This window comes from Gobio gobio (assembly GCF_949357685.1).
Source record: "Gobio gobio genome assembly, chromosome: 14".
NCBI classification, from domain to species: domain Eukaryota; kingdom Metazoa; phylum Chordata; class Actinopteri; order Cypriniformes; family Gobionidae; genus Gobio; species Gobio gobio.
This window is the reverse complement of record NC_137107.1, coordinates 16931625-16957403: the sequence shown is the minus strand read 5'-3', so window position 1 is coordinate 16957403 and position 25779 is coordinate 16931625. Positions and strand designations below refer to the sequence as shown.

The 25779-nt window shown below is 35.5% G+C and overlaps 3 protein-coding genes across 4 annotated transcripts in view; 2 read left to right on the top strand and 1 right to left on the bottom strand.

Annotated features, from left to right (window-relative positions):
* The first annotated feature begins 1844 nt into the window (after positions 1-1844).
* Positions 1845-6984, top strand: arl10 (ADP-ribosylation factor-like 10). The gene is made up of 4 exons (XM_079835052.1): positions 1845-2018; positions 3218-3392; positions 5731-5906; positions 6250-6984. The coding sequence occupies exons 1-4, from the start codon at positions 1881-1883 to the stop codon at positions 6415-6417; spliced, it is 657 nt and encodes a 218-aa protein (XP_079691178.1). The 5' UTR covers positions 1845-1880; the 3' UTR covers positions 6418-6984.
* A 4530-nt stretch (positions 6985-11514) lies between these two features.
* nop16 (NOP16 nucleolar protein homolog (yeast)) lies at positions 11515-17718 on the bottom strand. The gene is made up of 5 exons (XM_079836028.1): positions 17532-17718; positions 12827-12935; positions 12682-12736; positions 12483-12589; positions 11515-12380 (listed from the first exon to the last, which is right to left on the bottom strand). The coding sequence occupies exons 1-5, from the start codon at positions 17633-17635 to the stop codon at positions 12243-12245; spliced, it is 513 nt and encodes a 170-aa protein (XP_079692154.1). The 5' UTR covers positions 17636-17718; the 3' UTR covers positions 11515-12242.
* A 2143-nt stretch (positions 17719-19861) lies between these two features.
* Positions 19862-25779, top strand: part of grk6 (G protein-coupled receptor kinase 6) — a 73501-nt gene continuing 67583 nt past the window's right edge. Inside the window, exon 1 of one of the 2 annotated variants that reach the window (XR_013817938.1) lies at positions 19862-20159. Coding sequence is in view for 1 of the 2 variants with exons in the window: in XM_079835345.1 (XP_079691471.1) it covers positions 20108-20159 (52 nt within the window). In the remaining variant the exon portion in view is untranslated. The remainder of the gene's footprint in view (positions 20160-25779) is intronic. The other variant, XM_079835345.1, reaches the window with a different exon arrangement.

The window sequence follows — 25779 nt, the reverse complement described above, 5'->3', positions numbered from 1 at the left end:
TACTACATCAAGAGCCACCACACACAGACGGATCCTGGACATGGGCTTCAAATGTCGTCAGAAGCGTCTTTCCTGGGCTAAAGAAATAAAGAACTGGTCTGTTGCTCAGTGGTCCAGTCCTCTCTTCTGATGAGAGCAAATTTTGCATCTCATTTGGAAACCAAGGTCCCAGAGTCTGGAGGATGAATGGAGAGTCACACGGTCCAAGATGCTTGAAGTCCCGTGTGAAGTTTCCACAGTCTGTGTTGATTTGGGGAGCCATGTCACTGGCTGGTGTTGGTCCACTGTGCTTTATTAAGTCCTTTATTAAGTCAACGCACCCGTCTACCAGGACTTCATGCGTCCTTCAGCAGACAAGCTTTATGGAGATGCTGGCTTCATTTTCTAGCAGGACTTGGCACCTGCCCGCACTGCCAAAAAGTACCAAAACCTGGTTCAATGACCATGGGATTACTGTGCTTGATTGGCCAGCAAACTCACCTGACCTGAACCCCGAAGAGAATCTATGGGGCATTGCCAAGAGAAAGATGGGAGACATGAGAGCGAACAATGCAGAAGAGGCAGTAATTCATGCAAAAGGGGCCCAAACCAAGGACTGAGTACATATGATTATACTTTTCAGAGGGCCGACATTTCTGTACTTAAAATCCTTTTTTTTTTAAAATTGATTTCATGTAATATTCAAATATTCTGAGATTTTGAATTTGGGGTTTTCATAAGCTGTAAGCCAAACTCATCATGTGTTTTTTGTTGAGTATCATATTTTTACATCAGGCTTTTATGGCTCATATGTAATTTATTGCAAATCAATAATATGATAACTGAGAGATGGACAAATATGTTCCCCAAAAGCCTGTTGTGTCATATTTGACATTTACATTAACATGAAAAAATGGCTGAACTATCAATCGGAAGACAGAAGGCATGAAGTGGATTGTTTACAACAGGTTTTTCAGCAAAGTGTTGGTCATATCGACAATTTATATGTCCTAGAAATGTGTGTATCAGGCTAAATATGATACAGTAGACTATAATATATTAATAAATGAGCATTATGGTTATTGTTGAACAGAATTTTACAAAGAATGTATAGTTAAAGTTACGAGAGAATAAATGGTTTAAATATGTGGCTAAAATGTTGTAACACGCATTGCCAAACCAGTTTATACTCCCAAACGGGCAACGTATCCTGGGGGATACAAACATTAAAATAAAAAATAAAAGACGTTTGAAAAAAATAAAAAATAAATCATGATTATACAGTATTATTTGTGTCGATGGAAAATAGCAATAAATTATTTTTCTGATTTCTCTTTATGGTCTTGCCATTTTTAGGGTTAACTATGCAAAACGAAGGGAAAATCCAGAAGTCTGCAAAAATACAGCCAGAGACGTGTACAGGGGCGAACTGTTTGTGCATGTGAATATCTATCAAGAATAATTCATGTCAACCCATATTGTCAACACAAGTTCCCCAAATTTCAACTAAACAACGCCCTCCAACGGCGAGTAGGATAATGACCTATTAGATTAGTTTGAACAAATGTTTTTTACGTGTTTTTTTTAAACTTTGTAGTTTGTAATTTGTTTCTAAACCAAAAATATGTTTCAATATACACCATAGTTTTAGTTACACAATTTATAGACAGCATTACCTTATGAAACCATGTAACCATCCCTCGTTTGAAATGAAGGATGGTTACATGGTTTTATTTGGAATCTCACAACATGACGGTTTCTCCGCCCCTCATCTCACCCGCTGGAGCGAAACTGGGCGCGTGCTTTTCAAAACAAGCCAGGGCGGATCACGTGCACGAGAGAGAGCAAAAGCAGCGGCTCGCGCTCTGAAGTGAACACAGCATTTCGCTTCAGGTGCGCTCATGGTTGTACTGCGTCATATCTCCGTGGCGTGCAGCGCCGCGATGGCTGCGGTCGGCACCGCGCTGTTTATCGCACTCAATCTTTTTTATAAAAGACGGGTATGGACACCAGAGTCAGACTACAACACGTTCCGAGAGGTTAGTATGAAACGAAAGAAATAGTTCCTCTTTTTATGACAGACAGCCTATCGCTTATCGCGCGTGACTGATAGGTGGAGACAATCATCAAGGGAACTCTCACTTAATTTTAACGCACTACGTACGTACTGTGTGTGTGTGTGTGTGTGTGTGTGTGTGTGTGTGTCGTGCATTTGGGTTATATTTTGAGAAATCACAGTATCTAGATGGAGTAAAAGTAATTCTATGAATTTCTATTTATTTGTAATGGTTTTTAATATGTATTGCTAAAAGTGCAATACCCAGCTGCATGCATCCAAATGTTTCAAACTAATTATTGCTTATTAATAATTAAAAAAAGCATATATAGCCTATATAGTTCCTAAAGACATGGGAAACTTGAAAATATCATACAATTATGTTTTCTAAGTCATGGAAATGATAAATATCATGGAAAATGTCTATACTAAATAGTAATTTTCCAGCGAGATATATTGATCTTGGCAGAGTAAAAACATCATTTTCAAGTGATGTTCAGTTGTTCTTTTGAGTTGGTTCATTTCAATGAATCAGTCAATCCAGTAAACACAATTTTCTGAATGATTTATGATGAAAAGATCATGAAAGTTCATGAACAAAAAAATTGGGTAAAGTATGTGGATTATTCATCATGAATATACAGTCGCAAAGACTAATTTGTATATGCCACAAAAAAATTGTATGGCAACATTTGATGTAGTAGAGTGCTTATTGAAGATTGATATTATTATTGTTGTTAAAGGGATAGTTCACCCAAAAATGAAAATCCTGTCATCATTTACAGCAGATCTTGGCCCCATTGACTTCCATAGTAGGGGGAAAATACTATGTCAACGGGGGCCGAGATCTGCGTGGTTACAAACATTCTTCCAAACATCTTCTTTTGTGTTCAGCAGAACAAAGAAATTTGGGGAACTGTCCCTTTAAAAACAATAAATCAGGCATAAACCTGTTCATTTTCTCTGCAACTTCTACAGAATAGCCAAAATAATAAAAAATCAGGTTTGTCTGTCTGTTATTACACAACTAAGACCCAAATAAATGATGGCAAGGCTTTGTATAGATGTGTAGAAATGACATAATTAACTCCTGCATCATGCTCTAAAACAGACTCTAAACCCTGTCTTGCTGTTTTGCTCATTTCACTGCCTTCGCTCCCATGAATTTGTGTGTATATTTAGGAGGAGGTGGAGCGCAGTGAGAAGCAGGTGCTTGTTCTCGGGTTGGACGGCGCTGGAAAGAGCCGTTTTCTGCAGGGTCTGAGTGGAGCGGGCTACAAGAGGGGCTGCCAGCCCACACGCGGCTTTAACTTCATCAGCCTACACACACCTGCGTGCCAGCTGGACTTCCTGGAAAGTATGGAACGGTGCCAGATCACCCTTTTCTCATATTCACCTGCATACCTTCGTGAAAAAGAAGTACACTTTAGCATACTTTTAAAAAAAGAGTACATATTACGGAAATAATATACTTTAAATGAATAGACTTAAAGGCTTTGTTCAACCAAAAATTAAAATTATCCCATAATTTTCTCACCCACACCTTCCGGTAATGGCCGTACACGAGTATAGTTCCAGTGGAAGAGTGACCTCTGACCCGACACATGACGTAGGATGCAGGTACTGTATGCTTCGGCTCAGAGGTCACTCTTCTGCCGGAACTAGACTCGCGTATGGCCATTACCAGAAGCCAGTGATTATAGTTTATAGATCGATTTGCTTCAGACGGCCTTTATTAACCCCCTGGAGCCGTGTGGATTACTTTCATGATGGATGGATGCACTTTTTTGGGCTTCAAAATCTCTACTATTCACTCCCATTATAAAGCTTGAAAGAGCCAGGGTATTTTTTTAACTCCTATTGTGTTTGGCTGAAAGAAGAAAGTCTATACACTTAGGATGGCTTGAGGGTGAGTAAATTATGGGATAATTAATAATTGGGTGAACTAACCCTTTAAGTTCGAACTGAATACATGTTTTCAGACACTTAAATTCATATTGCAAATGCAACTAGTTGAACGTAAGAATGCTTTTTTGACCCACTTAAGTACATTTTTATATGTATTTTTATAATTACTTCTATTGTCTTTGAAATATGCTTAAAGTGTACTGCCGAATGTACTAATAAGCATTTGTGGTAAACTAAAATATACTTTAATGTAATTTCTGTTGAAAATGTTGTCATGCGTTTAAATATTTATGTAATTACACATTGGTAATGATATACTTCATATTTAGTACATTTAAAATATATTAACTTTATAGATAATATCAAATAACACACTACAGTTAAAATGATGATTTATCGGAAATGTCCTACTTCCCAGTTCTGAGGTCGTGAGAGCTTGTCCCATTCAAGTGCTGTGTTGTCGAAAAGAACAGGAATCATGGAAGACACTAGGTTTATTTTTGCCTATTTATTGGGAAAATCTTTTTAAAGCCAAAATGATATTTAGCATCCCATTCGTTGACAACCATATAAACATTCACCAGCACAATCTAGAATTTGGGATATAAATGCAAGCTATTTTCACTGTGTATAAAACTTACAATACGCTTCAAATGATTATTCATATATGTAAAGATGCACTACTTTAACTACTTATCGTTCTCCCCTCCGCCATGTTTAAATTTAATGTCATGCCCAACTCTGGAACTTGGGTATCAAAATGATCCCCTAGCTTCCCTGGTGGTAAATACGACTAGACAGGGTCTTCATGTCTAATTTTTGAACTACCCGTATGAAAATGAACCATGTTTTGCTACAAATAAAAAAAAAACCAGGGCTGTCAAAATATTAATCGCGATTAATCACATCCAAAATAAAAGTTTGTGTTAACATAATATATGTGTGTGTACTCTGTTAATTATTATTTATATATAAATACACACACAAGCATGTATATATTTAAGAAAAAAATATTATGTTTATATATAAAACATTTATATTTATATATATTATAGATTATATAAATGTATATACAGTATATACATGCAAATATTTCTTAAATATATACATGAATGTGTTTGTGTATTTATATATAAATAATAATTAACAGAGTACACACACTTATTATGTAAACACAAACTTTTATTTTGGATGCGATTAATCGCGGTTAATCTTTTGACAGCCCTAAAAAAACACAAATGAACCATGGTTTTGCTACACTGTTTAACCATGGTATTTGTGGTAAAACTGTGGTTATAGAAATGGTAATCAATTATCCAAAAAAACATGTTTACTACACTTTTACTTTAATAAAACCATGATTCATTTTCGTATGGATAGGACTCGTATTTATGGTATTTCCGATAGCACACGAAGGCAGCATTAATATCAAGTACATTACATGTGTTTTAATATGCAATAAAGTCAATGCTTCAAAATAAGTGTACTTCTTTAAAACACAAGTTTATTAAAATTATTGTCAAGAAACAGTCACAAACACTCAAGTGGCTTTTATATTTCAAAAGTATATTTGCATGTAGTTTTTTTACGATTTTGAAGTGTGCATTCAATACAATTATGCATTGTTTTTCACAGGAGTATGTCCTTATTATTCATGAGCTATACTTTAATTCTTGCTCTCAAAGTGATTGCCTTACCTGCCTTTTCATATTTCCAAAAAGCCTGTTCATCTGTGTTTATGGCAGTAGTAACATAATACAGTTAATTCGATCATCTTGTCCCATCAGTTGGAGGTGGTGAAGACTTGCGAATGTACTGGGTGGATTACTTAAGGAAAACACACATCTTGGTGTACGTGGTGGACTCCTCCGATAGAGGCCGGTTCCCTGAGGCCAAAGACGAGCTCCATCGGTTACTGAAAGCAGAAGCTGATCTTCCAGTGGTGGTCTTGGGAAACAAGCAGGTGACCAAAAGCCTCAGTTCATGGTTGAACTTTAACCCTGTTTAGTGTTAATGATTTCCACTGTGTTTTTTGTACAGTTAAAGGGATGGTTCACCCTATTTTGAAGAAATAAATTTTGCTCATACAATAAAATGGGTCCAAAGCGGCATTAGACGGACGCTGTTGACCTTAATTGTTAAATGAAAAGCCACTGAGATATTTTGAAAATATTTTTTGGTTTTTGGCATAAGGAAGGCATACCACTTTGGATTTTCATTTTTGGGTGAACTATACCTTTAATAGAGTCCCTTGTTTTTGTTTCACTGTGATTCTAGACTAAAATGCTTTTTATACCCTCATCCAGGATAAGCCCGATGCTATTAGCGTCCCGGAGCTGCGTGAGGCTCTTTCCCTGAGCTCAGTGGCGGATCAGAGGAAGCTCTTCCTGCTGGCTGCTCAGTCGGGATCTGACGGATTAAGCAGAACCTGTGGCCTCCAAAAGTTCCAGGACCTGCTTCTGACGTTGGTGTGACTGGTTCTGACACAGAGGACTGGCAACGGGATCTTTTGTAACGAGGGAGCATTCCATGAATGGGTTTCATCCTCGAATCGTGGGAGGAGTAAGAAGCATTTACTTCAGGATAATGCCACTGTTGTGACGTTAAGGAGTTGAACAAACACTATTTTTCCAAAATGAGTACTGTGCTGATGAGGGCATTATTGCTGCTAGTTACAGTGAACAATATCTTACTTTTCATTAATATGAATATATATTCAGTATTACAAAGAGTGTATTACATATTATGTTTTATCTCTGCATGTGGAGTCATATTTCCAAATCGCAAACTTGTGTACAGCTGACAAGTTCTCCTGCTTGCAACATAATGTATTTAGCTTGACAATTAAGCCTGTTTAAGGGCAATTACAAATGTTCCTCATTTGTACATTTATATATCTTGTGTAAAGATGTAAATCATTCTTTCCAGATGCTTTTTTTTATTAAGTTAAATTAATAAAAGTATGGCCCCGTTTCACAGACAGGGCTTAGATTAAGCAAGAATTAGGCCTTAGTTTAATTAAAAGATATTTAAGTAGCTTTTATAAACGTGCCTTAGAATTTTTTTTTTACTGGTGTTCATCTTGAGACAAAACAATGGCACTGACATATTTTAAGATACATCAGTGCAAGTTGCTTTTAGTTAAAACAGCTCAAACATGCATTTTAGTCTAGGACTAGCTTAAGCCTTGTCTGTGAACATAATATTGTACATAATATTAAATTATGAAGTAAAATTGTATATATATATATATATATATATATATATATATATATATATATATATATATATATATATATATATATATATATAATTAATATATAATTGCCGATTTTAATTTAAATGGGCTAAATGTTAGAATTATGTTTTTTGCCAAAAAAAAGCAATCAATACATTAATCGTTAAAAAAACGAGACCTCATCTGTGCCAATAGTCTTGTGGGCAGCGCGCCGACATATAGCGTATTGCGCTTCGGGCGTCCCGAGTTTGAAATCCCAGCTCGTGGACCTTTCCAGATCCAGACCCAGATATTAAAAATATGTGTATACATCTGGATAGAATCCTTTCTCTTTTTTTTCCTGTATTACTGTTAGGAGGAATTATGATATTTTCATAATTATGTGACTAATGAAAATTAGGCCTGTTTTTGGGACCATTAAATATGTTCTTCATTTGTAAATATACAGTCATGCTTGGAAGTGAACCTTTTAGAATGTTCTATATTTCTACATGACCCAAAACATCATCAGATTGTCACTAAAAGTAGATTAAAGAAAAAAATTGACTACAGAACAGTATGATTCGGGACGGTAAACCCTGATCCGGCTTGCGTTTCCACAGCCAACAGTACCATTACTTGATAGGCGTGGTCTATGCCGGAAAGTAGCGATCAACGTCATTCCCGCGCAATGAAGCAGATCTTGTTCTTGCTTCTCGGCATGTGGCTGTTTGTCACAAGAAGAAGACCAGCTTTTATTGTTTCAACCGTATATTAAAAAATGGCATTCCCCTTGTAGCACACGCAAGTGAGTGACAATTCTCTGTCAACCAATCAATGTTCTGCACCTTTTAAGTACCAGACTACTGTGCTAGGTACCCCAACGGAAGGGTCCCAAAAAAGTGGTACAGTACAGTTCGGTATTTTGGTACCATTCACAACTTCTGACAGTCAAAATGGAAATAATTGCGTACCGTATTGTATTGTACCGTACCGCACCGCTCGGTGGAAACGAGCCAAAAGAGAACCCAATCAATCAATCTAGCAATGTCTGAACTTCATAACGTGTTTGTGGATGTGTATCATGGCACGGAGATTTCTGAGGACCTCAGAAAAAGAGTTGTTGTTGCGCATCAGACTGGAAAAGGCTATAAAACCATCACTAAAGAGTTTGTACTCCACAGTGAGGCAGATTGTGTACAAATGGAGGAAATTCAAGACAATTTCTACCCTCCCCAGGAGTGGTCGACCAACAAAGATCACTCCAAAAGCAAGATGTGGATAGTCTGCGAGGTTACAAAGGATCCCAGAGTAACTTCTAAGCGACTCTCTAAAAGTTGGCTGATGTTAATGTTCACGAGTCCACCATCAGGAGAACACTGAACAACCATGGTGTGCATGGCACAGTTGCAAGGAGAAAGCCACTGCTCTCCAAAAATAACATTGCTGCCCATCTGCAGTTTGCTAATGGAAAAGAAAGAGAAAAATGGAACTTGTGTTATGTTTGGAGAAAGAAAAACTCTGCATTTCAGCATTCCTTATCTGTGAAACGTGGTGGTAGTTGTAGTATCATGGTTTTTGCCTGTTTTGCTGCATCTGTTCCAGGACGAATTGCCATCATTGATGGAATTATGAATCCTGAATTATATCAGCGAATTCTACAGGAAAATGTCAGGACATCCGTCCATGAACTGAAGCTCGAGAAAGTAGGTCATGCAGCAAGACAACGACCCCAAGCACGCAATGTTTTGGAATGGCCATGTCAAAGTCCAGACCTTGTGGAAGGACTTGAAGCAAGCAGTTCATGTGAGAAAACCCACCAACATCCCAGAGTTGAAACGGTTCTGTACTGAGGAATGGGCTAAAATTTCCTCCAAGTCGTTGCGCAGGACTGACCAGCAGTTACTGGAAATGTTTAGTTGCTGTTATATCACTACAAATATGGAATACAGGATACATTTTTTCCCCCCAATAAATAATTTACAAAGTATATATTGTTGTCTCATTTGTTTGACTGGGTTCTCTTTTAGGACTTTTGTGAACATCTGATGATGTTTTGCGTCATATTTCTGCAGAAATATAGAACATTCAAGCACCATTGTATGCATCTACACAGTAAAACCAAAAATTATTCAGACACCAGATATAACTTTACTAGTGGGTGCAGGACACGATAGTTAATTTATGTAAATGAGGATAGCAAAATAAAGTAAACTGTGACATATTATACCCCAAAATTCTTCATAAAGTGGACTACCAGTAAAATTGATAAATTTGGGACCAAAATGCTGTTTTTAATTTAATTGCTAATGCAACCTTTGACACCACAGACTAAACAAAATGAAGCATTGCTTGGTCATTGGTTGACCTAAATTGGTATTATCTCATTGTGTACTTAAATTGAACAGCTGATTGGTTGATTGTAATCCATGATATGCCTTTCTATCAAAGTTATCTGACATTATTAAAATTCATTTGTTTTGACAGTTTAACTCTTGAGTTCTTGTCATATTTTATTACAATTTTCTAAACTATAGCGAATAAACTGTGATAATGTGAGAAAATGTTGAAGGTGTCTGAATACATATTGGTTTGACTATATATGTGTATATATAACATATATATATATATATATATATATATATATATATATATATATATATATATATATATATATATATAAAATTGTCTGATTTAAATACATATTCATTTAAAAATGCTTTTTATCAGGACAATATTGTTTTTTTTATTATTGATATGAGAATTCAAGGCACGTCTGTAATGATCGTGACAATGTCACAATGCAAAAACATTCCATTTTTATTTTCCTTATTCCTAATATCTTTTCTCTTTGTATTTTTGGGTGAAATAGGGACATTCCGTGAGTAATTAACCCAACTAATCCTTAACGCTTTATTTTGCCTCCAGCATGCCAGATTGTGCAGTTGATAGTGGATACCTCAGATAATTCTCATTTCATAACTGTGATTCAGGCTTCCAATAGAGTTGTTGTTTAGAAGTTGCGCAGCTGTTCGAAAATAAGGCCTCTTCACTGTGAAATCAATACAGTCTGGTTATGCAAGTGGGTTGAATTAGCATCAACAAGAGCTTGTAGTATGAATGAAGAACTATATGAAAAGTCTCTTGAATGCAGCTTATTTACCCCATATTAATTGCAAATTGCTTTGGCTACAGATACTCCTACCCTGGAGCTACGTGGACAAATGAAATGCCATAATAAACGTCAGTTTTGCAATGCAAATGTAGTGTATTTTTAGACTTGTGAGGGCTTCGCAAAGCTGATTTGTAATAAGCAGAACTCTTATACGTCTGACAATCCTGGAAAACAACTGTGTGGCCATATTTGAAAGTAAATACTGTATACCAGTCAAAAGCTTGGAAACTGTACTATTATGATTGTTTTTGAAAGAAGTCTCTTCTGCTCACCAAGGCTGCATTTATGTCATTAAAAATACAAAAAAAGCTGTAATATTGTGAAATATTATTCAAATGTAATTTATTCCTGTGACACAAAGCTGAATTTTGAGCATCACTACTCCAGTCTTTAGAGTCACATGATCCTTCAGAAATCATTCTAATATGTTGATTTGCTGCTCATGAAACATTTATGATTATTATCAATGTTGAAAATTATTATCAGTTGTGTAAAACACTTTTTTTTTTAGGATTCTTTGATGAATAAAGTTCAAAAGAACAGTATTTATCTCAAATAGAAAGCTTTTGTAACATTGTACTACCGTTCAAAAGTTTTAGGTCGGTAAGAATTTGTTCTTTTTTTTGGAAATAACTTAAAGAAATTAATACATTTATTCAGTAAGGATGCAGTAAATTGCTCACGTGACAGTATAGACATTTATAATTTTGCAAAAGCTTTATATTTCAGATAAATGGTTCTTTTGAACTTTATTCATTAAATAACCCTAAAAAAAATTGTACACAACTGTTTTCAACATTAATAATAATAATAAATGTTTCTTGAGCAGCAAATCATTATATTAGAATGATTCTGAAGGATCATGTGACTCTAAAGACTGGAGTAATGATGCTGAAAATTCAGTTTTGAATCACAGAAATAAATTACATTTTAAAATATATTCAAAATAGAAAACCGTTATTTTAAATTGTAAAAACATTTAACAATATTACTGTTTTTGCTGTATTTTGGATCAAATAAATGCAGCCTTGGTGAGCAGAAGAGACTTCTTTCAAAAAAATCAAAATAGTAGTTTTCAAACTTTTGACTGGTAGTGTATATTTATATTATAAATATAAATAAAACTATTTTTCATATTTATATATACATTATACACAGTAGCACACACACACACATATTATGTATAAACAAACTTTTATTTTTGGATGTGATTAATCGCGATTTATCGATTTGAAAAAACTAGCAGAAACACAAAGCGCTTAAAAAAAAAAAAAACCTTTCTAAATCATTTTGAGATATGGCTAGACATATACTGAACCCAGATTTCTGCATTGTGTCAGACTGTTGTTTTCACTTCCTATGCATTTTATTTGCCAAAACACACTAATCGTATCCATTATAAAGTCCGAATAAATTTTTTATGCCTGCATTTTACTTCACAACATACAATGACAAATGCAAAGCTTATATACATCTGCAAATATTTAAGTTGCTCACTAGATTCATAAAACACTTAAAAGTTAACATGCTCTCGAAGATGCCATAGTAGAAAGGAACGGTTGAAAATCCTCTCATCCTGAAGACTCAGAAGTCTACAAAGGTATGTTTTGAAACCAGTGGTTATGAAATGTAATAATATTTTCAAGCCCTGCCAATACGATTTGGTGTCTCATTACAGAAATGGAGGCAGAGGTCAGAGATCTTCAACCCTGCTCCGGGGGACCCACCGTCCTGCAGAGTTTAGCTCCAACTTTAAACACGCACACCTGAACCAGCGAATCAAGCTCTTCGGGATCCCTTGAAAATCACATGCAGGTTGGATATAAACTTTGCAGGACAGTGTGTCTCCAGGAGCTCTGCTCAAGGTGATATTCTGACCAGCAGTTTAAGAGTTCTTCACCCTGACATCATGTAGACTTCTGAGACTGCAGAGACGCAATGAACGCAGCATATTCCTCAGGATGACACCGTTTGTATAATTCCACTTTCCGCTTGATCTGCTTCGGCGTGTCCTGGTAGTAATTCTTCTCGTCCCTTGCCATTGCCTGAAATATCAATAAAGATGAATCAGTTATGTGAACTCTATCTAAAGAGTCTTTATTTGTGTACATGCAGAAGGCTTGTGGATATATACGGCACTCTTTGACCTTGTAATTCTCACTGTGTTCCTTCACCATGTGTTGAACATATTCAATCATGTCAGTGGAGCACGTGGTTTTGTCTTTCCCACGGAGACTGGCCTCTGCCTCCATTTCTGCAATGACACACCAAATCATATTGGCAGGGCTTGAAAATATTGTTACATTTCAATCAACAGATTTCATAACCACTGGTTTCAAAACATACCTTCAATGACATAGGGTTTCAACACGCTTGTTTCCATCGATTCACTTTTCGTGCCCTGAAACATCAGTGAAAAGCATTCGGTTGTCACAATCATGCAGGATTTCTATAAATACACTGTAACTGGTGATTCAAGCTTGATACTTGCCTTTTTCGCTTTAATAGGAAGCATACCCTTGGTCCCAGGTGACAGCCCCATGTCTCGTAGATTTTGCTTCACTGTTTTGTGGTCATCCCAAGCTTTACGTATCTGGGGACTTGTTAGATAACCCGTTTCATGACAAACTTCATAATGCATAAGTCAACAGAAGTTTCAAACGACATCACCCTTGTGAAAATACACTTGACTATTCAATCCTTGTGCATCCTTAAGGACATTTGTGTAATTTTTGACAGTTTTTTTTTATTATTATCATTTTGCCTGTAATTGCCTATTGCATTTTTTTTAGTGTGTATTTTTATTGGAATTTTACCCTCATTTCCTTAAAAATATATATATTTTACACTAGGTACACAAAATAGCTACACTTAGAACCTTTATGAGGGACAAAACTCAATAAGTGCAAAATAGCACCCACATTTTCCTATTTACATGTTGTGATGTGTATAGTTACATCGTGTACTAAGACCGTTCAAATGAAAAGTTGCGATTTTCTAGACCGATATGTACCACGGGTGCAGCAGGCACAATGATATTACGCAGCGCCTGAAAATAGTCTTTTTGATTTTTTTATAGTAATAAAATAATTTAGTTCAGTTAGAGAACAGACAATACAAATAAAAACTGAACGTATCTGCTTAATAAAGCAGGATCCGACCGTGAGTCTCGGCAGCGGCAGGAGTCATTCATCAGATTTAAAGGGTTAGTTCACCCAAAAATGAAAATTCTGTCATTAATTACTCACCCTCATGTCGTTGGACACCCGTAAGACCTCCGTTCATATTCGGAACACAAATGAAGATATTTTTGTTGAAAGCTGATGGCTGAGAAAGGCTTCAGATAGGCCTCCATTGGCATTCAGTACACTTATACTCCCAAGACCGATAAAAGGCACTTAAAATGTCGTTACAAAGTCCATCTCACCACAGTGACTCTACAATAATCTTACGATGCGACGACAATAGTTTTTGTGCGCAAAAAAAAAATCAAAATAACACCTTTATCCAGCTTGTTATTGCCTTCCGCGTGTGCCTCCACGACGCATGCGCGAGAATATGACGTAGCGCCGGGGTTCGGGAATCCATGAAATGCCACTCTAACCCCATTTTGAGCACTACGCCGAGACCTAAAGCACGATCAATGTAGAATCCAACAGCTTAGATACGCGCGTCTTCCTCTGATTGTAAACAAATCACTTATGGGTCATCTGTCCGAGCGCCGGATCTGCGTCATATTCTCGCGCATGCGTCGTGGAGGCACACACGGAAGGCAGTAACAAGTTGGAAAAAGGTGTTATTTTGATTTTTTTTGCGCACAAAAACTATTGTCGTCGCATCGTAAGATTATTGTAGAGTCACTGTGGTGAGATGGACTTTGTAACGACATTTTTAGTGCCTTTTATCCGTCTTGGGAGTATAAGTGTACTGAATGCCAATGGAGGCCTATCTGAAGCCTTTCTCAGCCATCAGCTTTCAACAAAAATATCTTCATTTGTGTTCCGAATATGAACGGAGGTCTTACGGGTCTCGAACGACGTGAGGGTGAGTAATTAATGACAGAATTTTCATTTTTGGGTGAACTAACCCTTTAAGAGTGAGGAGCTGACTGAGATGATCGCGGAAGATTTGGTTTCAAAGCGAAACATAAAAGCGCCTATTTAAGGGAGTTTGTCATTTGTTTTGTTGTTGTGTTTTTCATTAAACATAATAGGCTAATGAACCCACAATTCAAGCAACCCGCAGCCGAATTGGCGCTAATTCAAAACTGAAAGTAAAATGTGCACGGCCGCACAGAGCGCGCATTGTTTACTTTCGCCTGGCTCCGCAGTGCGAGCCTCCGCGCTACGCTGACTGCGCGCATTTATTTTTGCCGCGCGCACCGAGTATAAACAAGGCTTTACGGACGAACTGTTATTCATTCATGGCGTGAAATATATTGAGTTGTGTGATATTTCTGTCATTATACATGTGGTGGTGAACGAATATTGAATCTGTTCACGTCTTTCACGTTTTATCATTAAAGCTTTTTTGCATTTGTCAAAAGATATAATTTGTCTTAATATTAAATAATTATTCATTAATTAAACATATTAATTTTGTTTTCAGGGATGAAAAGACTGTCATCTTTTCACGTCTTTCACGTTTTATCATTAAAACTTTTTTGCATTTGTCAAAAGATATTATTTGTCTTAATATTAAATAATTATTCATTAATTAAACATATACATTTAGTTTTCAGGGATGAAAACACTTTCATCTTTTCAAGTATTTCTGCAGACATGCCATGATATGGGCTTAAGAGTCACAAGTTTTTGTGTTTTTAATTTTTTTTGCATGTTTTTATTTTTTATTATGTGCCGTTTAAATTCGTTTTAAATATTATTTTAGAAATATTTTATATATGTCCTATTTGTTTTCTTTCAGAGAAACACATGTTTCACTTTAAGGCCTTGTATTAAATGGTTACTACAAAATAATACTAATATATCTATAGTCAAGTGAGAAACACTTTACAACATGTTATACATTTATTAATATTTTTTTAAATAAAAACTGTGTATAGTTTTAGCCTGTTTTCATGAAGTATAAAGCATGATCAATAGGCTATGTTTTAAAATGTTGATCATTGTACATCATAACATGCATATTATATGAACAGAAAATTGACTTCATTTAAAAGTATTGTTGTTAAATATTGTAGACATCGATCCGATCAAAATCCATGTGAAAACAGCTTATATTTATCAAAAGAAAATTACATGTACGGATAGCGCAACTATGACTGTTTAAGCCCCGCCCCTCACTTCCGGTTCTGTGGATGGTGTTCTGAAACTGGTGTTCTGAAACTGGTGTGCTGCGGGGCTGCAGCTGGATACTATTGTCATAGACTGATCAATGCTTGATCAGTGCCCTGACTACTGAACTAGGGAACTGATTGAGACGCACCCATGGCCTCACAGAGCGCGCATTTACAGACGAGCTGTCATTCACGGTGTGTGCACACTGGCGCGTTTTCAGTTCAGAGCGGTCGTGTGCATGTTACTCTCGGTTAGATAGAATTAGTGATTTAAAAGCCTCCGCCGGTGATACCGGTATTACCGGTGTTGTCACACATCAATTAACCTGTGGGGAAATTTCCTCACCGTCACATCCCTACTAGGGCTGTACTAGAATATTTGAACAACATGTAAATAGGAAAATGTTGGCGTTATTTTGTCTCTTATTGAGCAGTAGGCTAGCTGGAGCCGTTTACCTCAAGTCTTTGTGCTAAGCTAGGCTAGCGGTGGGTGCGTCAGACAGAGTTATGGTATGCACGGAGATGAGAATGGCATGTATGGACTTCTCTAACTCTGGGGGATATGGTGAATAGTCCCATAGTCCCAAAAAGTCGGGTGTTCCTTTAAGGACCGAAAATGTCCCGATTGAAACCCATTAAAACGGCAATTATTAATCCCAGGGTCATTTAACTATACAATTATGCAGTCTTTGTTAATAGGTTTTCATTTTGTTGGCAAGGCTTTAAAATTATAATTTGTACTATTTATTTACAAGATGGCGGATCGGTTTCATCTATAAAGCAAATACTTGCTTTTTCCTGTTTTCTGCTTCTGCATATTAGAGTCAGTTGGATAAATTATGCAGCTATAATTGTGTGGGTTGGTGTGGATGTACTAAACAAAATTGAATGTGTGTTTGTGTGTAATTTTTGATAGAAAAATTCTACTGTACTGCAAATCCCAGCTTTGCTGGCATCTAATGGGAAAAATTTGGTAATGCACCTAAAACAAAATCTTACTAGCAGTTTTAGAGTTTAAACTTCATTTTGTGTAAAACAAACCCCTCTAAAACCTTTTTTGTTTGTTAGACATTTCTTTTTTTTTTTACAACAATCTGCCAAAGGTCGTCTTCAAAATGACACCAATCTTAAATCTGTGCTCCAAAGTTTAAAATGTTAAGACCATTTTTGACACTGAGATTTGTCCTCTAAGGACTTCAGAGTAACTTTTTTAAATTGACGCACAAGGGTTAATATACTTTAAAATAATTCAGCAAAGCGAATGCAATGTTTTCAAACACTTAATCCAATGTTATTCCCACATGAAAAAATACTATAGTATATAGTAAAATTACTCTAGTAAACACTACAGTGTTTTTGAACCATACTATAGTAAAGACACTACAGTAAATTCTATTATTTAGTAGTAACTGTAGTATTAACTATAGTTTATTCTTAAACTATAAATACTGAGGTATACTTCAATTTACTGTACTATATTTACTATTGTATGGTTCAAAAACTCTATATTTACTCGAGTAATTTTACTATAACATACTATAGTATTTTTCATGTGGGTTGTAATTAAATGATCATGTATTGTAGATTAATTTTATGTTAATTGCAACAAAACTGCTTTTTTGACACACTTAAGTACATATTATGTAATTGCATAATTACTTATATTGAAATATGGCTAAATTGTACAGCCAAATGTACTGACAAGCATTAGCTAATGGCTAACTACAATATGCTTTAATTTCGTTTCTATTTAAACTTTTGTGTCGTGTATTTAAATGTATTTGTAATTACACATTTGTAATGATGAATATGAAATTTAGCACATTTAAAACATAACAGGACTGCATGAAGTATACATAACACACTACATTTAAATTTAGCACGTACTTGAACTTACCATTCAATGTGCGGTTTATCCTTTCTTCTTAACTTCTTCTTCAGTTTCTTCTTGTTATTATTGTAATTAAACGTGTTACGATTACGTTTCGTGAGTTTACCCATTTCTGTATAATATACCAGTGATAATACACCACTGTCTTTACTCTGTAACACGCGTGTTTGAGGAACGCGGAAGTAGCGACTTCTTCTCCAAAGGCAAAACACATCGACATGGTTAGATATCGCCTCCTGCCGTAAAAGAAAGGTCCTAACAAAAACGTAGAGACGAGCTTTTGCCTAGTAGTTATCGTGAAATAAATTAATTGTGAATAGAGAAGAGTGTGTATGCATAGCACATTAAAAATAGGTTCGATTTTTAGGTTACATTTATGCTACAATTAAGGGAAGACACGAGGAGGACGCAGCTGATATCACGTTCAGAGCCACGTACTGATATAATTGAAAAACAGACACTTCACAGCGTTAGGAGTACTATAAGTTTTGTTATTATCATTATATTAGGATGATTGGCTTTTATTAATTAGGTATAATACCCTTCGAAAATCAACCATGTTTTTATTATCGTAAAAAAGTTGTATGCTTTTTTTTTGTATTTCTTTTTTTGTATTTTACCACAAATACCATTATTAAACTGTAGTTAGAGTAGCAAACCCATGGTTAATTTGTGATTACCGTGGTTTAACTATAATAACCATGCTTTATTTTGGTTTTATTTGTAGTAAACCCATGGTTAATTTTAGTAAGGGCAGTTTTACCTCTAGATGGAGATATAAACTAAGCTTCTGCAGTTCATGTAACTACAAGTTCAGAGCTGCACATAGTCTGATGTGGCTGAAAAAATGTACATCTGTTAATGCTTATCATCAAAGGAAAGACATATGACAGATATTGATTAATAGACAGCAATCCGCTTATATTCAGCAATATATGGTTAGAATAATAATACATCATATAATAAGCAGTTATATATGGGGATAAGGAAACATAGTATCTTATAAAAGACAAGTACAAACATGCAGAAGTTTGATTGAGAAAGAACGAAACCTACTATGGCGAAGATTTGGTCATGAATAATATTAAGCAGATTATCACGTGATGTTTTTATAGATGTTTACTACATATTGCAAATGTACAAATATTTTCATAACAATAATGAGCATTAAAACAAATACTCCTATTTATATACTCAACAGAAGAAAAAAAAACATACTTAGAAGAATGAAACACTTTTGCAGTATATATAAATTTACCATATAAAATGTATAAAAATAACTGACATACATATTCTTTATCATACATGTATTACTATTATAACAAATTATAAATGTCAGATTAAAGGACTGTGCCAATTTTGAAGGCTTAAAAATAAGAATTCACGATTAATCGCATTCAAAATAAAAGTTTGTGTTTGCATAATATATGTGTGTGTACCGAGTATAATTATTATGTTTATATAAATACACACTCATTCATGTTTATATTTAAGAAATATTTGCATGTATATACTGTAAATATAAATATTTTATATATAAATATTTTTTTTCTTAAATATATACTTGCATGTGTTTGTATTTATATATACATTTTATATATACATAATAATTATACACACTGAGTACACACCATAGACCGTAAAAAAACACACACATATATTATGTAAACACAAGCTTTAATTTTGGATACGATTAATCGCGATTAATCGATTTGACAGCAATATATATATATATATATATATATATATATATATATATATATATATATATATATATATATATATATATATATATATATATATATATATATATATATATATATATATATATTAGGGCTGTCAAAAGATTAATCGCGATTAATCGCATCCAAAATAAAAGTTTGTGTTTACATCAGATGTATTAGAATTATTATATATATATATATATATATATATATATATATATATATATATATATATATATATATATATATATATATATATATATATATATATATATATATATATATATATATATATGCTTAATGCACTTTATATATATATATATAATTCTAATACATCTGATGTAAACACAAACTTTTATTTTGGATGCGATTAATCGCGATCCAAAATATATAATTCTAATACATCTGATTAAGAATATGTATGTCAGTTCTTCATTTTATATGCTACATCATTTATATACAACAGGAAAGTAATGTTCTTTCAATAATGCTTCTTCGTCGTCTTCTTTTCCTTCTGTTTTCCATGGGACCGTTCAAGCAGGACGCTCGAGGTTGGTTACCAAGCAACGTCAGCATGTCTTATTAATATTCATGAGCTCAGGCTTTGCCATAGTAGGCTCTACGATCGACGTAAGTCCGAAGCTACTGGGCGGGGAATCAGAGGAGCGAAACGGCAGAGCGGAGAGTCATTCAGGGTTAATAATATTCCGCTGTGGGGGGGAGCGGGGGAGGACACACACACACACACACACACACACTCACACACACACACTCACACATATACATATACACACACACATACACTGCCAACCCGGCGACGAGGTTGGGCCTGCGGTGCCTGCCTGCAACCCAGGAAACATGGAGCTCGAGAATATCGTGGCCAACACTGTTCTGTTGAAGGCGAGAGAAGGTAAGACATGACAGCCCGTCTGATCATTGTCACTTTTGACAGCTGTGATCCTCAAACGACGCGCTATCTCGCTCAAAACGATGGGGGATTCCCCCAAAGGAAGTTAGGCCAAAAAAGACAAGAGCAATGCAAAGAATGCATGCTTTATTATTTACGAATCACCGGATCAAACCTCAGAATTACACATTGATCACGGTGTGTTGCTCGCCGCCTGCTTTGTTGTGTTCCTAACCTTGAGCAAAAAAAAGATGGACCTGTCAATAAAAAAAAACGAAAACATCTCCGTTTCTGTCAAAACCCTACTTGGATTTTACGACATTTTTTGTTCACGGTCTGAGTTTCTGTATAAAGGAGAAGCGATGAACACTCTGTTGTCTGTAGTGTTATTGACAACAATCATTGGTGTCTGTGTGCTGGAGATAAGCGCCCGAATTAACTGAACCTCTGAATTAACCGACCCTCTGATTTTTGAAAGTGTTTTTCAAAATAGTGCTCTACCTACATAACGTTAGATAGCTAGCCGCGTTACTTGATAGTCAGACATGGTGTCTAGTGGGCACTTTCAGTTGTTTATAATTTTTTCTGCAGGTGTATTTCTCAAACATGAGGGAATCCTGCTGTATTTTCTCGCGTCCGTGTTCCAACGTTCTTGTGCTGCACACTTAGGCTACTACATTTGTTTTGTTGTAGTGTTGCAATATCTGTTCAAGTATACTAGCTAGCCTTGCGAAAATGAACAGTGTGGGAGACAAAAGTCTCTAAAAGATCGTAGTGACTAAGTTACAATTCATTGAGTAAAATAGTAATACATACAATCACCTTTAAAGAGTTTAAGAAGCATATGTTAAAGGGATAGTTCACCCAAAAATGAAAATTCTGTTATTATTACTCTCTCCTGTCGTTCCAAACCCGTAAGACCTTCGTTCATCTTTAGAACAAAAAATAAGATATTTTTGATGAAATCCGAGGGCTCTCTGAGCCCTCCATAGACAGTGACTTTCAAGGCCCAGAAAGGTAGTAAAGACATTGTTAAAATATTCCATGTGACCATAAAGTGGTTTATGGTAGTTCATGCTTAATGTTATGAAGCGACGAGAATACTTTTTGTGCGGTAAAAACAAACAAAAATAAGAACTTTATTCACATTTTTGCACTGTATTTACAAAGTAAACTGTGTAGGAGACTGGCACAGACCAGATGAAATTATTGAATAAATTCGTTTTTATTTGTTTTTTGCGCACAAAAAGTATTCTCATTGCTTCATAAAATTAAGGTTGAACCACTGGAGTCACATGGACTAATTTAACGATGTCTTTACTACCTTTCTGGGCCTTGAAAGTGGTCGTTGTGTTGCTGTCTATGTGGGGTCAGAAAGAACATTTCATCAGAAATCTCTTTATTTGTTTTACAAAGATGAACAAAGGTCTTACGGGTTTGGAACGACATGAGGCTGAGAAATTAATGACAGAACTATCCCTTTAACATATGCTTCTTACAGTCTTTGAAGGTGATTGTATGTATTATTTTATTACTATTTTACTTAATTAAATTAACTGTAGTCACTACGATCTTTTAGAGACCTTGTGTCGCCCATTGTTCATTTTCGTAAGGCTAGTATATACTTGAATGGATCTGCAACACTACAACAAACAAATGTAGTAGCCTAAGTGTGGAACGTTGGAACACGGACGCGAGAAAATAATACATTTTTGGGTGAACTAAACCTTTAATTTTTGCAGGTTTACATTGATTACAAAAAAAATTACAAAAAAAGTTGTTAGTTACATGCTACATATACCAGGCGACACACTACAAATGACAGTTGTTAACATTAGGACATTTTAAAATGTCGAAAGCTGTCTTATTTCATAGATGGTTTCAGTTTAGTCACTGCTGTATGATTGCTTAACATGTTGTTTCCTCCTTTTTTAAGATGACATTTAGCACTAGCTTATCTAAGTAGGCAGTGCTCTATATATGTTGCACTACTTTAATTTTTATTTTATTTTTGGGAAACTTGCTTGCATCTTATTTAAAGACTCATATTGAATATTGCAGTATTTTTTTTAAAATAAAAGATTTATCTTTGCACACATCATGTGCCCCCGTAATCTTTAAATAAATAACTTCCCTCACTCTTGAACACGAACAGTGTTGGGGTAATGCATTACAAGTAAAGCAAGTTATGTAATCGGATTACTTTTTTCAAGTAACTAGTAAAGTAACGCATTACTTTTAAATGTACAACAAAATATCCAAGTTACTTTTTCAAATAAGAAACGCAAGTTACTTTGTTTTCCCATGTATTGAGTCACCCCATGTTGAGAGAAACCGTGATAAGTGCAGAGGTGTTGTGTGCGCTGTGTGTGTGTGTACATGAGGGTTATTACAGTTCTAGACTAAATGTGAGTATGCATTTACTCATCTCACTTGCACAAGAACAGATTTAGTATTGCTCAAATTGAATAAAAACAGTGAAAAGCAAACTCAGAATATTACGCAAACCTGCAATAATTAAATATGTTAAATAACACAATCTCACTTTATTAACCAATGTCTTTGCTGCTGACCTTCGAAGATCTAATTCAACCATACTAATCAAAAAATACTTTATTTAAACATCCCATTTATGTTTCTTTTGTATTAATATTGCTAAACCTTCTTCACCTGCATCCTATTCTTCTGCAATCCTACTGTACAGGCGTAAATTTGCATTTCCTTCAGCCTGAGGCTTATTAATTTAATAGAAAGTAGATTGTGTGTGTGTGTGTGTGTGTGTGTGTGTGTGTGTGTGTGTGTGTGTGTGTGTGTGTGTGTGTGTGTGTGTGTGTGTGTGTGTGTATATATATATGTGTGTGTGTATGTGTGTGTGTGTGTTTTCAAACAAGCCCACGTGAAAAAAATTATGCAAAAATAACGTAATGCATTTTAATCAGTTACTTTTTAGGGAGTAACGCAATATTGTAACCCATAACTTTCCCCAACACTGCTCTTGAAGCGACATACTTCTCTTCTATGATGATGTGTTTACCAGTGCGAGGGTGGGAAAACCTGTCACTCACATGAGATCAACCATTAGCAAACTACAACGATCCAACCTTCCAATCAATTCCCGTTTCACTCAGATTAAGGGTTGGGCGATATACCAGTAGACATGATTAACCCGGTAGAAATGTATCAACTGGTAGAGATTTTGGACTATCGTCTCTATCGCGGTTATGCTCACGTGGCGTTGATGTGCTACGCAATCATGAAAGCTTATCGTTTGCATGCATTTTTAAGTATTGCAGTTTAAAAACAGATGATTTTAAACCACTGAAGCCGCTGCTCATTAGGGTTGTGCCGATGGACGATTTTCTGTCACCATCGTGATGCCACGCCCCCCGTTGCGAGTCTGTTGTGAGTGTGACACACACTAATCCTCTACTATAGTTAAACTAAAAACTTAGCAGGGATTGCTCTGTAAATTAAATTGGGAATTTAACTAAGGTATATATGCTATTTTAAATACTGTAGTGTAGTCTATGCCTAGTGTAGTCTATGTCTAGTGTAGTCTATACTGTAGTGTAGTCTATGTCTATATATATACTGTACATTTTGAAATAATTTGAGGCTGAAACATCCAAAGCACGTGTGTTTAGCACTTCCGTCTGTGACACAACACACTACGCCTATAAAACATTTAAACGATTATCAGTAAATAATGGTAACCTAAAGAATATAAGAAAATTAAATATTAGTAATTCATACTAGGCTATTTCCCCGCAAAGATGCGTCATATAGCCTACCGCTCTGCGCTTTGAGATGAATGTGGGACACGAGCTGGATACACTTTTCTAATATCTTCGTCTTCATGTTTTCTCCTGATGTTGCAAAGCAACACTTGTTGTAAAAGGTCTGAAGAGCAAATTTTATCTTCCACAGGGTCAAGACATTTAGGCAATGTTTGATTATTCACTACCAGAGAAAACGAAACTAAAATCACAGGTGTGTGTGTGAAATGCGCTATTCAAATAAACTTGACGCGCCTTACCAAGTTTAATAACAAGAACAAACTGTGTTAAATAAAATTTGAAGTAAAAAGGTATTCGTCCTGCAGTGTTATTTATACTTTACCACAGTAAAGGATGTGAATAGTTATAATAGACTTAAAGGTAGGGTAGGTAAGATTTTGTTAAAAAACTTTTTTTCCAAATTTGTTTAAACTTTCTTTATATATCAATACATCATTAAAATGTAAGTACTCTGAAAAAAAATTATAAAAATGTAGTGTCTGTAGACTTCTCACGACTGTTTTAAAGACAGCTCATTATTTCCATTCACTCCACCTTCTCCCTTCTGGGCTCTTTCCAAAGCCACGCCCCCAAAACGCATGAACGCGCTACGCCGACCGCTCAGCTGAAAGGCGCATTATTTACCTGAGGCGAGCAGAGAAGAAGTGCATGTAGTGACATCATGTCAGAATCACATGTAATAAAAAATCTAACTTTATCATTATGAATATAAACAAATAAGATGTATTTTAGTACTCACTATCAAGCTAGAATAACGATACTGGTAAAGTTTAAAATACACACACAACACAGTGTCTACGACACACACAGATACAAGATAAAAACATCAACATAAACATTGGTAGAGTATATAAAAACAAACCAAGGGCCGAAATAAACATGCAGGTAAAGTTCCCGGTGAACATGGTAAAAGAGTTGAGACAGAGGGTTGTAGCTAAAGCTAACTTAGTTCTAAAAAAAGTTCCTGGATGCGGTGTACTAGCTTTTACACATGCATTTTGTTATCTAAAGTCACATTCAACACGAGCGATCAACTTGAGCTAAGCATATTGAGTATTTATCATCTCTACTAATGGTTCGCTAAGTGTATAACATTGTAACTTTATGCTAAGTAATGTTATGTTAGCTATATTAGGCAGCTACGTGTGCTAGTGAGACATGCTTCATGAAAACATAAACCAAAAAAATGTATAATCAAAATGAAAGATTACCTGTCCAGCAGAAATACAGCCTCTTGAACTCCTCAAATCAAACGGGTGCGCCAGGGTTGCCAGGTTTTCACAACAAAATCCGCCCAATTGCTACTCAAAACTAGCCCAAAACAAGCCCAATCGTGTCGCATTTGGGGGGTAAAATATGTGTCTTTTTGGTAGGGCTGCCTGCTAAAATTCGCAAATCCTGGGGCAAAATATCACATAATTGGGGTCGCTTCAACCTGCGGACATGAAAAACAGCCCGCGGCAACAGTGTGGAAGTAGCCCGACTTGGCAACAGTGGGGCGCGCGCATGTGGGCGGATCCTGTAGCAAAAGAGGCGGTAGCCATGGTAGCGAGAGAGAGTGACAGTCGCCCAAGCCAATCACTTGTTTCGGCCCGAACGAAAATAATGAGCGGTGTTTATTGCAGATAAAAAAAGTCTAGAGTCACTCGATTTTTATACTCTCTTTTTCAGAGTACTTAAATTTTAATTATGTTTTGACATATAAAGAAAGTTTAAACAAATTTGGACAAAAGTGTTTTAGATCATTCTTACCTACCCTACCTTTAATTATAAGCAAACAAAAGGAATAAACGTTTATAATCCCCTGCGAAAAGGGTGCGACGTGA

Excerpts from the sequence above, each read along its gene's own strand:
- nop16 (XM_079836028.1), bottom strand. The coding sequence starts at position 17,635 with ATGGGTAAACTCACGAAACGTAATCGTAACACGTTTAATTACAATAAT. Across the intron at positions 12,936-17,531 it reads GATAAACCGCACATTGAATG|TCCCCAGATACGTAAAGCTT; the intron begins GTAAGTTCAAGT and ends TTATCTAACAAG. Across the intron at positions 12,381-12,482 it reads AACACAGTGAGAATTACAAG|GCAATGGCAAGGGACGAGAA; the intron begins GTCAAAGAGTGC and ends TTGATATTTCAG.
- arl10 (XM_079835052.1), top strand. The coding sequence starts at position 1,881 with ATGGTTGTACTGCGTCATATCTCCGTGGCGTGCAGCGCCGCGATGGCT. Across the intron at positions 2,019-3,217 it reads ACTACAACACGTTCCGAGAG|GAGGAGGTGGAGCGCAGTGA; the intron begins GTTAGTATGAAA and ends GTGTATATTTAG. Across the intron at positions 3,393-5,730 it reads CCAGCTGGACTTCCTGGAAA|TTGGAGGTGGTGAAGACTTG; the intron begins GTATGGAACGGT and ends TTGTCCCATCAG.